This window comes from Budorcas taxicolor, chromosome 8 (assembly GCF_023091745.1).
Source record: "Budorcas taxicolor isolate Tak-1 chromosome 8, Takin1.1, whole genome shotgun sequence".
Lineage (NCBI taxonomy): Eukaryota > Metazoa > Chordata > Mammalia > Artiodactyla > Bovidae > Budorcas > Budorcas taxicolor.
In genome coordinates, this window is record NC_068917.1 from 98,764,433 (window position 1) to 98,782,335 (window position 17,903).

The window sequence follows — 17,903 nt, forward strand, 5'->3', positions numbered from 1 at the left end:
GGAGCCTACTCAAACTCATGTCTGTCACATTGGTGATGCCATCCAACCATCTCATCCTCTGTCGTCCCCTTCTCCTACCGCCTTGAGTCTTTCCCAGCATTAGGGTCTTTTCAAATGAGTTGGTTCTTTGCATCAGGTGGCCAAAGTATTGGAGTTTCAGCTTCAGCATCAGTCCTTCCAATGAATATTCAGGGTTGATTTCCTTTAGAATTGACTTAATTTCTAATGTTAGAACCAGGAAGGTCAGTTTTCAAATTAAAGTGAACATACATAACTTTGAACACTTGATGGCGCCAAACAGTCTTAAATACAATGCCTGGTGTTTAAAAAAAAAAGTAATGAGCTAATCTACTAGATCTCATAGAGCAGCCTTCTAACTTTCCTTTTTTAAAACAGTAATTTTGGAAACGTTTTCAAACTTTCAGAAAAGTTACAGATGCAATACAAATAATTCCTTTTCCTTAACCATTGGGAGTTATTTGTTGATATCTACCTCACGACCTCAAATAATTTATTATTTCTTAAAAACAAGAACATTCTCCTAATATCTTAATACAAAAATCAGAAAATAACATAAAGATTATTACCATTTAATCCTCATTCAAGTTTTGCTAATTATCCTAATAATTACCATTATAATAAAAGGATCTAGTTCAGAATCACATGTTGCTTTTATTTTCTGTCTCTTTATAAAGTTTCCTTAGATCGGGAACAGTTTCACAATCACTTTTTAACATTTATGACTTTGATACTTTTGAAGATTACAGGCCAGATATTTTATAAACTGTCCCTTGTTTGGGGTTTGTATGGTTTTTCCTCATGTTACATTGATGTTATACACCTTTAGTAAGAATAACACACAAGTGATTCCGTGCTTTCACTTCATCCTGTCAGATGCTTCTTGATTTTGATTTGCTCCATGTGGATGCCCACATCACCTGCTCAGGCCCTGATACCCATGCCAGGCCACCACTGTTCACTTTCTTACTCTGCCTCATGTGATGGTTCTAGTTTAGAAGAGTCCAGGAAGGGAAAGAGAACAGAGGAAAGTGTCTCCTGACTTCCTTTATTTACTTCAACTATTTTCTCAATCTACCAAGAAGCATAGGATAATACATATTTTTCTGCATTTGATTTTGTCTCAGCAGCAGCTGTCAAAAAATAATTGGTGCGCTCCAGTGTGTTGAGTTCCAGTAAAAAAAACCATAGAGGATATGGAAATATCTAGACCCCTAGTTCAGGAATATCTAGAAAGCTATATTCATATCCTCTTCTACTACATTGCTCTGAGACCTGGGGCAAATTTCTGAGCCTTAGTTTCCTCATCTATGAAATGAGGGGGCACCTTCTGTTATCTTGTTATTTTTAATCTATATTTTGGGGAAAGATTTGGGGAAAGGTTGCCTGAACAGGAAAGATCAAATATGACATGGTATTTAAATTAGGATTCAGTCTTTTTCTAAACATATGATAATCCCAAGATTTACATGAGACATTTTAAATGGAAAAAAAAGTATGTTTGCTCAGTTGTATCCAACTCTTTGTGACCCCATGGTCCATAGCCTGCCAGACTCCTCTGTCCATGAGATTCTCCAGGCAAGAATACTGGAGTGGGTTGCCACTCCCTTCTCCAGGAGCTCTTCCCAGCCCAGGGATCAAACCCAGGTCTCCTGCACTGTAGGCAGACTTCATACCATCTGAGCCACCAGGAAAGCCCTATGTATAACTATAATTTTTAAAGTCCATAACACATGTAAAGGGTGTATAGGTATATACATGTTTATATTTTAACACATATGAGGGTCAGTTCTAACGAATAGAATTTCTGGGAGTGTCATGGTATTAAAGGTGTGTCACAGAGATGGGAGTATGTCCATGCAGGGGCAGCCTTAACGGGACATAACTATCAGAGTAATATTTTTGTAGAACATAAAGTTTTCATTTATATTATTTAATTTGATCCTTTCAGTTACTCTGTGAAATAAGCCAAGATTCACCGTTAACCTTTAAGAAAACTAAGGTCTCAAAATGTAAGATATGAGGTCTTGAGATATAAGTCACGGTCATTATTGGCTGAGCATGGACTAAATTCTGAGTCTCTAAACTCCTAGCTCTAGGCTTTTCTCTCTGCAGCAGGGGTAAGAGCATGCATCTCTCATTCCAGTCGTATGTCCTAACAGCATTATGGCTCTGAGGATGTTTTCATATTAAAGAGATCCCATATACTTTCATATTGAAGAGATCCCATATACGTATTCTGGAGAATGTAACTTACCTTCCGCAATCCCTCTTTTTTCATAGGAATACTTTTTGCTTGAAATATATGGTCCTTGTAGGAACTATATTTCCTCCTGTTGTAAAAGAATGCCATGATATTTTAGGATATTGTTGGCATGGGAGGGGCTTAATCAATCATTTATTTATTTACCCATTCATCAGTGTGTGTTAGTCACATATTATATGCTGCTGCTGCTGCTGCTGCTAAGTCACTTCAGTCGTGTCCGATTCTGTGCGACCCCATAGATGGCAGCCCACCAGGCTCCCCAGTCCCTGGGATTCTTCAGGCAAGAACACTGGAGTGGGTTGCCATTTCCTTCTCCAATGCATGAAAGTGAAAGGTTAAAGTGAAGTCGCTCAGTCCTGTCCGACTCTTGCATATACACTGATGGAGAGATTCAGTACCTACCCTCAAGGAATCATTTTTACAGCCTATTGGAGGAAATATAAATAGAATCAGCAGTTAGAATGAAATATGATAAGTGAGAATGGGCAAAATAGGTGAAGGGGATTAAGAGATACAAACTTCCAGTCATGGGGTATGTAATATACAAAATAGGGAATATAGTCAGTAATATTGTAATAGCTCTGTATGGTGACAGATGGAAACTAGAGTTATGATGATCATTTTGTAATGTATGAAAATATTGAATCACTGTCTTCTACACCTCTATGAAAATTTCAAATCACTGTCTTCAGGACCTGAAGCTAATATAATATTGTATGTAAATTATAATTCATTTAATAAAGAAGCCCTTGATCTTTTTATATCCAAAAATAAAAATGAATTAAGTATAATAATTATAGTAAAAGTATATAAAAATGGTAATTTATGAGCTCATTGAATAGATTATTTCATTGGTCTGTGTCTACATATCTAGTAGCAAACATAATTTTTTGCTCTCTAATGTTGAACTGAAGAGGAGTCCTGGAAGAATAAATATATGTGTATTCCTAGGAAAATCAGAGATTGTTTTTCAGAGGGTGGAACTGAAACATTCAAGATTTTATTAGTCAAGGGCATTTCAGACAAAGGAAACATGTTATGAAGACACAGAGGCTTGAAAAATTGTGGCATATTTGGCGAGTGAAATATGAGGGTGGAGATAAGTGACAGACAAGTGACCTTGTTTGTCATGCTAAGAAATTTAGATTTTGTCCTGTAGGTAGTGAAGCATTAGTGAAGAACTTATAGTTCTTTCTTCAGTTCCAGAACTCCCTAAAAATGAAGAAAAGTGAAGAGACTATAGATAAATGACTAGTATTTGTATAGAATTTAAAAATTTGTGAGACATTTGTCTGTCATCCATTAGCTCGTTGAATTTTCACAGTTCTCTTGCAGACTATAATTATTATCCTTTAATTACTGATGAGAAAATTATATCTGAGAGAGGTTTGTTCTTTCATTCTCTCATTGATTCAGGCACTATTTTAGACATTGGAGATACAGTGATAAACAAAATGAAGTCCCTTTCCTCATAGAGCTTATTTTCTCCTGAAGTGATATGCCCAGGGTCACAGCTAAAATGAAGTGAGATTAGACTTGAACACAGTCTGCTTCAAAAATCCCATGTTCTTTCTACTATACTATTCAGTCCTAAAGAGCATTTATACTAGAGAATGATGAAAATATCATTGAACGCATTGTGCTTCAGATATGCCTGTAACCCTCTTAATTAGCCTTCTTTTCCCGTAAAACTAGAACATATAAAACTCACCAGAGAGATGGTATGGGGAGGGAAGTTGGGGGGGGGGCGCGGTTCAGGATTGGGAACACGTGTATACCCGTGGCGGATTCATGTTGATGTATGGCAAAACTAATACAGTATTGTAAAGTAAAATAAAGTAAAAAAAAAAAAAAACTCACCCCTTGGGAATCCTGATTATATTCCTTCCTCCTTTAATTTGGCTCCGCTAGAATCTGCTCTTTATAGTCTTATTTTAATGTGTGACTAACAAGGAATTCTGAAACCTGATTTTTATACTAGAAAAATTATAATATGGAGTTAGTTTTCAAGTTTAATTTGGAGGTCACAGAAATATTTCTGGGAACTTAGAAATGGCTATAGTAGTTTACTATTTGTTATATCTGTAGCACTACCTTGATGATAACACTGTGGAAGCTATGACCTTTCAGAAGCGGGCAAAGGAATTGTTGCAACTAGCAGCCAAAACATTAAAGAAGTTGGGAGTACGGTTCTGGCTGAGCAGTGGGACTTGTCTAGGTAAAATTCTTCTTGCTTATAATTTGTCTTTTTGACATTTCATCCTTTTTGGCTTTAGGGATGACTGCCTGAGATGACAAAACATCGGTGGTATTTGAAGTGTCATATTTATAGACAGAATAAACATAGTGCATGGAGCAAGGATTTATTGAAGAAATAACTTCAAAATCATAAAACAAAATTAGGAAAACCATGTTGTGTTTCCCAAAATAATGTGTGTAAAATTTATATCAGAACATGTAGACTACATGTGAACCTCAGGTAATCTTTAGATTAGCATTTTATTATTTCTACCCATAGGTTGTTATTCTCTTTAAAAAGAAACTGTATTCTGTTTCTTTACATACAAACAATACAGACAACTTGCATTGCACCAAAAGTTTCTTAAGAGCAAGTTTTTTTAAGAGAAACAATGAAGGGAATGTTATAAGGTCTTTCACAAATCTTTTCCACATCATGATGGTATCACTGATTGGACATCATTGTCTTACCACATTTTGCTTATTCTGAGATGGGAAAGTATAGAATCCAAGAAAGATTTCCAAATCTCTTTCCACTATTCATTAAATCAAACTTCTTTGGAATGTAAAATTATTTAGAATCGTAAAATTTTTTGAATTCTTTCTTGTTTATAATGATAGCTGATTATAGCTGTTTTTGTTCCCTGTTAGTTATAACTATTTGTACAAAAGTTAATTCTGCTTCTGCTTTTAGAGGGTTACCGTATAATTTATTTAATTTGAGACATTTTTAGAATGAAAGGAGTGCTGTTAGTAATTATGGTACAACAGGTATAAACAGGGATATATTGTTATCTTGTCATTTAAGATTTGTGGAAAATTTACATGATTCTTCCTGTCAAGGAGTTTACAGCTAGAGTAAGCCACCTCCGCCCCTTGCCTTGCACAAAAAAGAGTACATCTCGTTTATGTGGTATATGCTCTAAGGTTTAACTTTTTGAAGCAAGATTGTTTTGTGGACTGTTACCAAAATTCTTCTTAATCATTTCTCATGATATCTTTTGAGTTCTTAGCCCCATAAGAGCATTTATAAAATGAGAGAAGTTGGATTAGGTGATATTTAAAGTGCTTTCCATTTTTTTCTATTTTAATAATTTTCATTTTTAATAATTTGTGACTTTTTGATAGATGTGGATTATAGATTTTTCTTAAACTGGATGTGACATCCTCCTGTGCTTGGCTTCTAAAGATCTGTGTTAAAACTGAAATTAAAGTTTAGAATTCCAAGCAGTATTTCCCAAAGGTAATTGTAGACATTTGTTTACTTTTTGAATACTTTGAATGGAAGGAGTAGCAGGATATTAAGGGAAAACCCAGAGCCCTTAGTAATATTAAGGTATAAAGTGTTTTCCTTTTAGAAAGTATAATAACACCTAACTTAGAGATAGATACATAGTAAATATGTAGACATATCTTTGGATGATATGTGAAAATTGAGGTTGATACTGCTCTCCTTTTTTATATGGCCCATCACACATTCAGAGTTATTAAGTTCTACAAATTACTGCTTAGGAAAGGAATATTAATTAAGCAAAAGAATTAAATTATGTTTTTAGCATATCTTAAATGCAACCTTCATCATAGATTTATGAGTAAACATTTTAAGAAGTAACAGTGTTTTAAATGAATGGCTCAGTTAATGTTATTAAAGCTAATAATTTATTCAGAAATTAAAGTACATCATGAAAAGTCTTGAGGTGGCTGAGTGTTCAGAGCAAGTGAAGGAAGGAAGGAATAAAAGAAATACTCTTCAACAATTGGCTCCTATGATCATAAATATTAAGTTGGGATCTAATTTTAAAATTCTGATAAAGCACACTAAATCTAATCCTGTAAAACAAAATACATTGTACAAAGACTGTCCATTCTAATAATTACTAATTATTTCCAAACTTAAGTTTTTTAAAAAGTTTTCTTATTCCTTTTTTTTTTCTTTTTTTTTAGGATGGTATCGGCAATGCAGCATTATTCCATATAGTAAAGATGTTGACCTAGGAATTTTTATACAGGATTACAAATCTGATATTATTTCAGCATTTCAAGATGCAGGACTCCCACTCAAACACAAATTTGGGAAGGTCAGTAATAAAAATGCTTCACTTCATTAGTAACATGTTTCAAAAGTAAAGTTTATATTGAGCAACTCAGAGATGTTTCATATAGCATTTTATCATTCAGTATTGGCCAGAATGAGTTCAGCAGAAAATTATTACCACTTGTGACTTCTGCACTATTTAAGGAAAACTAGAAAATCTGGCTTTTTATTGACCACGAGAAAGTGAAAAGGATCTTGGGCTCTTGAAGAAGAATTTATTGCCATTACATTAGGGAACAACATAACATAATAATTAATTAATATAATAAGTAAGAATCCCACCTACCCTACCTGAAGTGTCATTTATTTTTTTGTTCACATAGACATCATATTATTATCACCTCAGAACATTCCATTGATTGCTAAGGACTCAAAATACAGAATCATTTCAAACATTACTTGGGTTTCTTATTTATTTCACATGTCCTAGGTCATAGCAATTTTCTCACAGGTCATTGTGGCTTAGATGAAATCTCCTTTTAGATAATTTAATTCATATAGCCTAAGCCTATGATCCCTGGCAATCATCTTACTCTTAATGTGCTTGTTCCCAGGGAAGTGTTGTCCTGGAAAGCAAGGAGTATGTTCTGTTTGTGGAAAATTACTTCCCTCATCATAATCATTCTAGTTTATTTAAAAATTTAATAAAGTATCTTCTTGAGGTCAAAGTCAAAACAATAGAACCCTAATCATTCAGCAAATGACTTAACATTTCCTTAACACCCAGTCTCTGCCTGGCACTGTGCTCTGCATCCTGCATGGATGGCAAAGGTGAATAAAGTACAGTCCTTATCCTTGAGGAGCCCACTGTCTAACTGAGAGAAAACAAATGCATAAACAATGAAGTGGTTAGTGCTACAACAGACAAGTATACCAAGTCCAGTGGGAACTTGGAGGATAAGTTTGTAGGATAAGTTTCTTAGGGAAATGCTCTCAGAATCCTTTGTACTTTTATTTCTTCTTTTTTCATATATATAATGCAGTGATATATGGGTTTCTATATTACCTTTACATAAGTACTTAGTTATTGATTATAATGACTTCTTGATAGTTTTACTTGGTTATAAAAGGGAATAATTTTTATTTGATTACTTTTCTCTTTTAGTCAGAAAGGAGCTCTGGAACAGGATGTTTTGCAGAGTGATCCTTTAACTACTATAAGTCATTTATTCTGAGTTGTCTTCAGTTGTAAAAAGCAACATTATTTTATGTACATTTAAGAAAGAAATCTAATGATTGTGTGCTACTTTCAGAGATGCTCCAGCTTGAAAAACAGTTAAGACCTATATTCTCTCTATATAAAACATAAGAATCTTTTTTTCTTTTGATTTAAAAAAATGTTAATTCCTTTGTTTCAGTCTGTAAAGGTTTTCATCTTCTCCCTAGGTAGAAGACAGCTTGGAATTGTCTTTCCAAGGAAAAGATGATGTAAAACTTGACATTTTTTTCTTCTATGAAGAGACTGACCATATGTGGAATGGAGGCACTCAGGCCAAAACAGGAAAAAAGTTTAAGTATGAATCAGATAAGTTCTTACAAAGGGGGCTTTAGAAATAACTGCAGAAGGTAGAAGTAAGGAAGTAACTGAAAATGGGGTGGGATGGGGAATGACCATCAGGGCTCCACTGTTTAGCTGATACTTCTCAGCTTCCCAAAGAGTTTCCCAGTTACACTTGAGAAGTGAGGATACCTATCAGGACTGAGGAAGTGCCTCTGGGTTTGTCACTCCAAAAAGTCATTGTGATTGGAAGTCCTTGAGTCATCAGAAAGGGAAAGCCAAAATAAGGAACAGAAAATTAGGCCCAGATTCTGAGCCAAAAAACCAATTGGCTGTTAGAGCTGTTGGAACTTGATAATTTAATGAGAATGGGTAAGGATCAGTAAGAAGGAGATAGTTAAGGTGAAGTGAAGTTTTAAGTGAGGAGATTGGGATTGGCTGGAACTGAGGTCATGAATGCTGGGCAAGCTCTGGAATGTGCCTTTAGCATAGACTGAGGCCCATTCTTTAAAGGATACTTTAAAGAATACATTTAAAGGATAATACGGTAGTTAACAGCTACCACGTTTCCTCAAATGTAAGGTGATGTGCATTTTAAGATGTACCATTATTGTATGTGCTAACAAGAAAGGAAAGACACTGCTAATTATAATCTTTTTTAAGACACCTGATTCAGATAGAAAATTGTAGGGGGAAAGTATCTCAATTCTGAATTAATTGATGGACTACAATATATTAGACTGGCATTTTGAGCATTTTTTTTTTAATGCTGCTGTAGTCAAACTCCTTGATTATTAAGAGACAAAAATGTAGAGTAACTGTGTATATAACCTTCATGTTGCAGTTGGCTTGTTGACAGTTTTGAGAGAGAGAGAATGAATGTGAACCTGAACCCAAAGAATGTGGGCTCTGGAGTCAGGCAGACCTGGAAAATGTCAGCTTCACCCTAACTAATTGTAGCCTTTAGCTTTTTTGAACATTAATCTCCTCATACTACTGTGGGTCAGGCACTGATGGGAACATTTTTCATGTGTTAACACATCTAATCCTCATAACAACCATAGATAGTCTGGGAGGCACTGAGAATTTAAGTCGTTTATTCAACATCACAGCAAATAAGTCAGGCAGCAGCCTGTCTCTGGAGTTCATACTTTTGATCACTACCCCCTACTGCCTCCCTAATACACCTGGCAGTATGAAGCGCTTAGTGTGATACTTAGCCCTTATTATCAGTAAGTGGTGGTTACCTTTGTTATAATTATTTAATGTTGTTAATATTATGATTGCTAGTATGACTGCTGTCATTCTTATGGTTCTTATGTCATTCTTACTGGTTCTTATGACCAGGAGCATAGATTTACCTCACCAACTAGCTGAGATTAGGGCTTCTATCACTGAATAAACTTGAGCCACTGGGCACATTGGAGAATGTTCTGTAGCACAGAAGAATAATTCCAAACTCAGACTGGTTTCTCCTGGATACATAGACATTACATACTTTATTTGAATCTTTATTTGAAGGCAAGGAGTCTCCATGTAATATTAACCTTGTTCTGGAGATTTGAGAATAATCCAAACCTTTTTTCTCGAAGTCATAAAGTATCCCCAAATTGACATGATCCTGGAGTGTGTTCCTGGAGCCTATATATTATAAAATATTATTTTGCTTCATGACAACAAATGCCTTCATGCTAAATAAGCTCTGATTATAAGACAGAAATACTTAGTAAGTTAATAAATATGTAGTTGACACTTTCACTGTGGCTAGGTGAATACGGAGGTGTTTTTTTGACATTTAGCTAGTTTGTTTATTAAAATATAATACAGATGCCAAACTTAATGTATAATTTCCAGACTTAAAAAACAAAAAACAAAAAACTGTGAGATAGTATAGCATAGAAATTAAAGGCATGGAGCCAGTCTGTTTGCTTTTGAATCCCAGCTCCATTTTACCAGCTAGTTATTTAACCTCCCTGGTCCTGAATTTCCTCAAATGTCAAATGAGAATAATAATAGAAATTGCTACATAGAATGGTTTTAAGAGCTGAGTTAATCCACAAAAAGGGTTTTGAAGAGAATTAAACATATCTTGAGTGCTAAGAAGTTATTAGTTGCTATTATTAATACTCGCAGTAGTAGTAAAGAAAACTATTCTTCTTCTTAGTCTTATAAGAAATTTATAAATCAGAAACCTGTATAGTTATCTCCATATTAAACTGCCACATCTGTTCTTAGAGACCTCATGAGAATGTCACCTTTTGTTTCTGGAGCTTGTATTATAATCCTGTTATTCTTAATTTTTCTTCTAAAGCTTGGATTTCTTTGTTCCCACTGGCATGATCCCATGTCAAACCTCAAAAGAACTGTGCATTTCTAACCACTACATCTCTGGCTAGAAAAAGCTTCTTTCATTCTGCTTTAACTGCTCTTTATGGTAGCACTGTTTGGGAAGTGTGAATTGTTCTGATTATTTAATGAGAGAAATGAACAGTGATAGAACTGCCTGGACAGATGGTTTGAGTCCCAGATTTTCTATCATGTTACTGTGACCTTAAAAGGCAGAGAAAAGAACAGGGGATGGTTGTGAAGAGTAGTTTCTTTGGAAGATTCCCTCAGCCATATGCCATTTTCATTCTTTTCAGCACTATTTACTGTAAGAAACTGTAGAGTTATCACCACTACTATTCCTAGAGGGAAAAATCTTTAAAGCTAGTCTAAGGGTCTTTTTATAATCTACTTTTTATTCATGTGTAGTTTATTCTGAGAAAAAACTTAATGATAATAGAATACTTACCGTTTTTTAATGGTTCAGAGGGTTAAGAATCTGCCTGCAATACAGGAGACCTGGGTTGGGAAGATCCCCTGAAGAAGAGAATGGCTACCCACTCCAATATTCTTGCCTAGAGAATTCCATGGACAGGGGAGCCTGGCGGGCTACAATCCATGGGGTTGCAAAAAGTCAGATGTGACTGAGCAATTAACACTTTCACTTTCACAGTTTTGTATGAAGTTGAAGAGGAACTCAGGAAGGAAGCAAAAGGTTCCCCCTTTTAAAACTTTGCTCTGCATGCCTTCAGAATGATGTTTTGGTCATAAGATTGAATTATGATTACAATATTGATAGCAAATGATAAAGTTATAGCTACCAGGGTATCTACCTATATATCAGGCACAATGATAGGTGTTTTATGATTTACTCTCAGATCATCCTCACATGTTCCCTGTGGGTTAGATATTCTCACTCCCAGTTAGATATGAGGAATCTAAAGCTCAGAAAAGTGAAGTAACTTGCTGAAGGTTCTCTGGCCATTAGTGATAGGGCCAAGATTTAACTTAAGACCTGTTGGATTCTTAAGCCCACATGCTTCAGTCTAAGAGTTAATAGGTTAAATGAGTTAATATGTGTAGTAATGCATTTAGAACAGTACCTGGCATATAGGAAGTACTGTATAAGTATTAGCCACAGCTGCAACTGTAATTACCATATTATTATTCTTTTACTATTACTACTCATGTTGCACTGGTAAAAGCATAGGACTTTCAACCAGTGTTAACTTGTATTAGTTACTCTGGGTAAGCATTTTTTTCCCAGGTCTCATATTTCTTCCATCTTTAGTTCTTAGTCTAAGCCTGTACTTTCACCTAAAATCTAAATTCTCTTCTTAAATATTGTCTAGATTTTTAATATTTATTTTTATTCTCCAAGTTCCAATCACCAGTGATAAAAGGTGATGAATAAATATATTAACCTTGCCTCCAGCTGTGAAAGTTTCATTCCACAGCTTTACAGTTCTTATAGATGCCCAGATTCCTCTGGATTATTTCTTTCCTTCACATCTGAATCAACTAATGTAAGTGAAGGCCAGAAGTTTAAGAGGCAATAATAATGGTAATAACAAAATTTAACTTCTATTGAATATTTACTGTGTTCTAGGCACTATGCCAAGCTTTTATATGCATCATCTCATTTAACCCTCACCACAAATTTATAAGGGAGGTTTACTGTCAGCCTCATTTTATGGATGAGGAAATTAAGGCAGAGCTAAGACTCAGACTTGGGCCATATCACTTTAGAGCCTATATTCCAACCCGCATACAATACACTGTCACCACAATCTCAGTCATATTGTTAATACTCCCTCTGTGAAAAGAGCCCTTCTGTTTATTGACATTGTCAGAATATTACAGCTACCTCTGTATCCACTGATAGAAAATTTACTACCCCAGGGCTAGTTGTGGGTTCCTTAGACCTTCTGTTATATGCAGCTTCTGCTTACTGTATAGATCTTCAAAAAAATTGGATTTGTCCTCTGTGGGACAAGGCTTATCCAAGTGTGACTCCTATATAATTTAACATTTTATTTCTGAAGAATTTATTTGCTAACTGCTATGTGCCAAGGATTCTGATGTAAATATAACTTAGTTTCTGCTCCCAAGAATCTCATAGTCTAGACCGTGAAACAGATATTAAAGTACTCTATTGGCAGAACATGATTTAAATAGGTGTCATGTATAGTTGAGATACAGATCAACTCTATCTAGAATTAATGACAAGGAAATGTGGCATAAAGTATAGAGAAGTTTGTTAGATAGACTTGGGAGGAATATGGAGAAGGGTCTAATAATAGGTTTATTGAACTATTTTTATATTCAGATTGTTTCCATTTTGTATTACTAAAAAATTCCGTGAGCATGTTTGTACATTAAGTGAAAGTTTTACTAGGGATTGTTTCTGTGAATAGATTCCCAGAAGTGGAATTATTATTATCGTTTAATTGTGCTGTTTGAGAACTAGAGGGGTAATTGGGCAATCTTCTGGTAACAGTAAACATACAAGATTTTACCCTCAGTGTTTTGTTTTATCCTTTGACTCTTTTAAGGCACTTTGCAGATCTACAGGCCTCCTCAGTCGTCCTTGTCAGCATGCTTTATTCTCCCTGCCTTTTCTTCCCCTATTTTTAAAAAAATAGACAGCTAATTTTGTGATAATTTTAGATTCACAGAAAAGATAATATAATGAGTTTCTGGATACAGTTACCCAGTTTACCTTAATGTTAACATATTGTTACCATGGTACTTTTGTCAAAACTATGAAACCAGTCTTGGTGCATTACAGTTAACTAAATGTTATCTGTTCTTCACCAGTTTTTCTGCTAATGTCCTTTTTCTGCTCTGGGATCTAATCCAAGATCCCACATTGCATTTAGACCTCAGCCTTTTGAAACTTGATTTTGGTCCAAGATTTTAAGTATATCACTAGTAGTACCAGGTTATTAGACATCATTCCATGTCCCAATTCTGCTATGCAAGGGTATTGAGTTGCCTCCATTTAGAAGTTGCTCCTCAGTTCCTCTAAATGGAAATAAATCTCCTCTTCCTTTGAATTTCCATAGATTTTTCTTTTCTGTTTACCTCTCTTATGGTGTATTTGGGTACTTTTGCTGGTTTATCTGTCCTTTCTGAGTTATAGGTAAAATCAATCCTGATAAATCTATCAAGCTGAGTGAGACCTGAGCATTACTGGAAACTAATATCAAGTCCTCTTAAACACAGTCTGTAGTGTTGCCTTAAGATGTAAGGGGGACCCTGGATTGATGACTTGATCCAACCTAGCACCTGTGGAGAATCAAAGCCATGAAGTTGTTCCCTGTTATTTTCAGTCACAGCTTCAAAAGAAGTAAAAGTGGTATTGATTGTTGACTCCCCACTCATAGGCTCTCTCAGCTCCATAGATTGATAACTATGCTTCCATAGTTTTAGCTCTCAAAAAACACATTCTCTTTTGAGTACTTACAGCTGTGAAGCTAAAAAGACAGATTTGAATAATTCTTTAAATGAATGCATTTAAAATATTAGCTTTACTAAAAATGATGTCATATTTCCAACTCTGTTTATACCTTCATATTTTACAACATTTAGACTATATTTAGGCCTCCTTAATTAATCTCCAAACCATCAAGGGCGGGGACACTGAATGCATATTATATGGTAATCGTATTTCTTATACGCTATATTGAAGGGGCAGTTCTTCATTTGTTTTTTTTTTAAGAGACGATTACCTCATAATGAATAGTCAGCTTTTTACTTATGTGAAATAAATTTTAAGACATATTTTGTTGTTTGAATATATAAGAGACTCTATAAGGTAGTATTCTGATAGAAATGAAAACAAATTTTCATTATAATTTTAAAGAGTTCATAGCAGTTTTATTCATGGTAGCCAAAAAATAAAAACAACCCAAATGCCCATCTTTTGGTGACCAAATAGACAAGTTATGGTATGTTCAAACAATGGAATTCTGCTTAGCAAGAGAGAGGAACCAACTACTGATATATGCAGTAACATGGATGAATCTCCAAAACCTTGTGTTAAGTGGAAGAAGTCAGATAGGCAGAATATGTACTATGTACCTGCATTTATTTGAGATTGTAAAGCAGGCAAAAAGCAGGCAAAAGCAGTCAAGAATATAAAAAGGTCATTGATCACCAGGGGCCAGGGTGGATTGACCGTATGCCTGCCACAGAAGCAGAGCGCTTTAGGGAACCAGGGTGGTAGAAATGTTTTATATCTTGATTATTTTAGTGGTAACCCAGGTGTATATATCTGTCAAAATCTGAAATGGGTGCTTTTCATTATGTGTAAATTGCACCTTGAAAAACTGATTTAAAACATTGAAAAACAAAAAAATCTATGACTTAGAAAATTTATGCTAAGAGAAAAGCACCCAAGATCACAGGTTGAAACAAGAGGATATCTGGGACCAGAAATCATGAATTTGATCAAGGCAGACCTAATTGCAATGATAAACTTGGAGCCTTTTGCATCAGCTTGGACAAATTGGATAAGCTGAGATCAAAATAAAAGAAGCCTTTTATATGTTTAGTATGAAATTTGAAATCATAACTTAATCTCCTTTTTTCATTATCTGTTATATCAAAAAGGAATAGTATACAAATTGTCTGAGACAAAGCAAGCACAGCTGGAGTCTAATTACTTGTTAATGAGCTAAAGATACAGTTTTTGAAAGTTATGCAGTAGAAATAAAAATGTCCAGCGGCTTTGTCCTGTGACCTTAAAGAAAAGTTTTGTGCATGCTTTAAATGAATAGTTTTTGATATGGTTGTTAGGCATGTGCATTCAGCTGTTAAATGATACAAGCTTTAATTTGTCTACTCATTGGTGATATAAATTTCTTCTAGTTCTCTAGTTTAGTTCTGTCCTATGGAGATTGCATAGGAGAGTTTGCCAATAGAATAGATGGGATCACTCAATTCACAGTGGAAGTCAGTGGAATACACAAGGTTCAATGGGTAGAATTTTATCTTATAAATATATATATGCTATATATATATTCATTATATGTTAGAAGTTTGGGACAGGATTGGTGTATGGAATCAATAAAAACCTCAGAAAGACTATATTCTAGCACAGTCTATGAAAAGTTTGTTAACCATATCTCTATTACGTCTTTTGCTTCGATATTATCTGTGGCGGGATTGTGAGGAGTTTAGTCGAAGAGATGGTTCAAAAAATACTAGTCAGCATGCTGTAACTTTGGTTTTCAACAGTTGATTCATAGAAATGTTTAGAAAACTATGGGCAGAATCGGTGCTAATGACATGATTAATGTGGCAGAGTAATTCTCACTTTGTCATATTCCCTTTGCTCTAAATATTACTGATGGATATATCTAAAACACATAGCTGAGCTAAAAGAGAATGGAGTAAATAATGAAAAAGCAGTATTTAAAAAGAATTTCTATATTAAAGACAGATGAGCAGGATAAATTGAAGAAAGTGGGGAAAACCGCTAGACCATTCAGGTATGACCTAAATCATATCCCTTATGATTATAGAGTAGAAGTGACAAATAGATTTAAGGGAGTAGATCTGAACGACAGAGTACCTGATGAACTATGGACGGAGGTCTGTGACATTGTACAGGAGACAGGGAGCAAGACCATCCCCAAGAAAAAGAAATGCAAAGAAGCAAAATGGCTGTCTGAGGAGGGTTTACAAATAGCTGTGAAAAGAAGGGAAGAGAAAAGCAAAGGAGAAAAGGAAAGATATACCCATTTGAATGCAGAGTTCCAAAGAAAAGGAAGGAGAGAAAAGAAAGCCTTCCTCATTCTTGAGTACAAAGAAATAGAGGAAAATAATAGAATGGGAAAGACTAGAGATCTCTTCCAGAAAATTAGAGATAAGACGGGCTTAATAAAGGACAGAAATGGACCTAACAGAAGCAGAAGATATTAAGAAGAGGTGGCAAGAATACACAGAGGAACTGTGCAAAAAAGATCCTCACAACCCAGATAATCACAATGGTGTGATCACTCACCTAGAACCAGACATCCTGGAATGTGAAGTTAAGAGGGCCTTAGGAAGCATCACTACGAACAAAACTAGTGGAGGTGATGGAATTCCAGTAGAGCTGTTTCAGATCCTGAAAGATGATGCTGTGAAAGTGCTGCACTCAATATGCCAGCAAATTTGGAAAACTCAGCGGTGGCCATGGGACTGGAAAATGTCACTTTTCATTTCAATCCCAAAGAAAGGCAATGCCAAAGAATGCTCAAACTACCGCACAATTGCACTCATCTCACATGCTAGTAAAGTAATGCTCAAAATTCTCCAAGCCAGGCTTCAGCAGTACATGAACCATGCACTTCCAGATGTTCAAGCTGGTTTTAGAAAAGGCAGAGGAACCAGAGGTCAAATTGCCAACATCTGCTGGATCATGGAAAAAGCAAGAGAGTTTCAGAAAAATACCTATTTCTGCCTTATTGACTATGCCAAATCCTTTGACTGTGTGGATCACAATAAACTGTGGAAAATTCTGAAAGAGATGGGACTACGAGACCACCTGACCTGCCTCTTGAGAAATCTGTATGCAGGTCAGGATCAAATAGTTATAACTGGACATGGAACAACAAACTGGTTCAAAATAGAAAAAGGAGTATGTTAAGGCTGTCTATTGTCACCTTGCTTATTTAACGTATATGCAGAGTACATCATGAGAAACGCTGGGCTGGAGGAAGGACAAGCTGGAATCAAGATTGCTGAGAGAAATATCAATAACCTCAGGTATGCAGATGACACCACCCTTATGGCAGAAAGTGAAGAGGAACTAAAAAGCCTCTTGATGAAAGTGAAAGAGGAGAGTGGGAAAGTTGGCTTAAAGCTCAACATTCAGAAAACGAAGATCATGGCATCCGGTCCCATCACTTCATGGGAAATAGATGGGGAAATGGTGGAAACAGTGTCAGACTTTATTTTTGGGGGCTCCAAAATCACTGCAGATGGTGACTGCAGCCATGAAATTAAAAGACGCTTACTCCTTGGAAGGAAAGTTATGACCAGCCTAGACAGCACATTAAAAAAACAGAGACATTCCTTTGCCAACAGAGGTCCATCTAGTCAGTTCAGTTCAGTTGGTCAGTTGTATCCAACTCTTTGCGTTTCCATGAACCGCAGCACGCCAGGCCTCCCTGTGCCTCACCAACTCCCAGAGTACACCCAAACCCATGTCCATCGAGTCAGTGACGCCATCCAACCATCTCATCCTCTGTCATGCCCTTCTCCTCCTGCCCTCAATCTTTCTCAGCATTAGGGTCTTTTCAAATGAGTCAGCTCTTTGCATCAGGTGGCCAAAGTATTGGAGTTTCAGCTTCAACATCAGTCCTTCCAGTGAACACCCAGGGCTGATCTCCTGGTTGGATTTCCTTGCAGTCCAAGGGACTCTCAAGAGTCTTCTCCATTACGACAGTTGAGAAGCATCAATTCTGTGC

At 35.7% G+C, this 17,903-nt stretch overlaps 1 protein-coding gene across 1 annotated transcript in view; it reads left to right on the forward strand.

Moving 5' to 3' along the window:
- Positions 1-17,903, forward strand: part of FKTN (fukutin) — a 38,361-nt gene that overhangs the window by 9,352 nt on the left and 11,106 nt on the right. Inside the window, exons 6-8 of the mRNA XM_052644960.1 lie at positions 4,373-4,502; positions 6,467-6,600; positions 8,004-8,131. Of these exons, the coding sequence (XP_052500920.1) occupies positions 4,373-4,502; positions 6,467-6,600; positions 8,004-8,131 (392 nt within the window). The remainder of the gene's footprint in view (positions 1-4,372; positions 4,503-6,466; positions 6,601-8,003; positions 8,132-17,903) is intronic.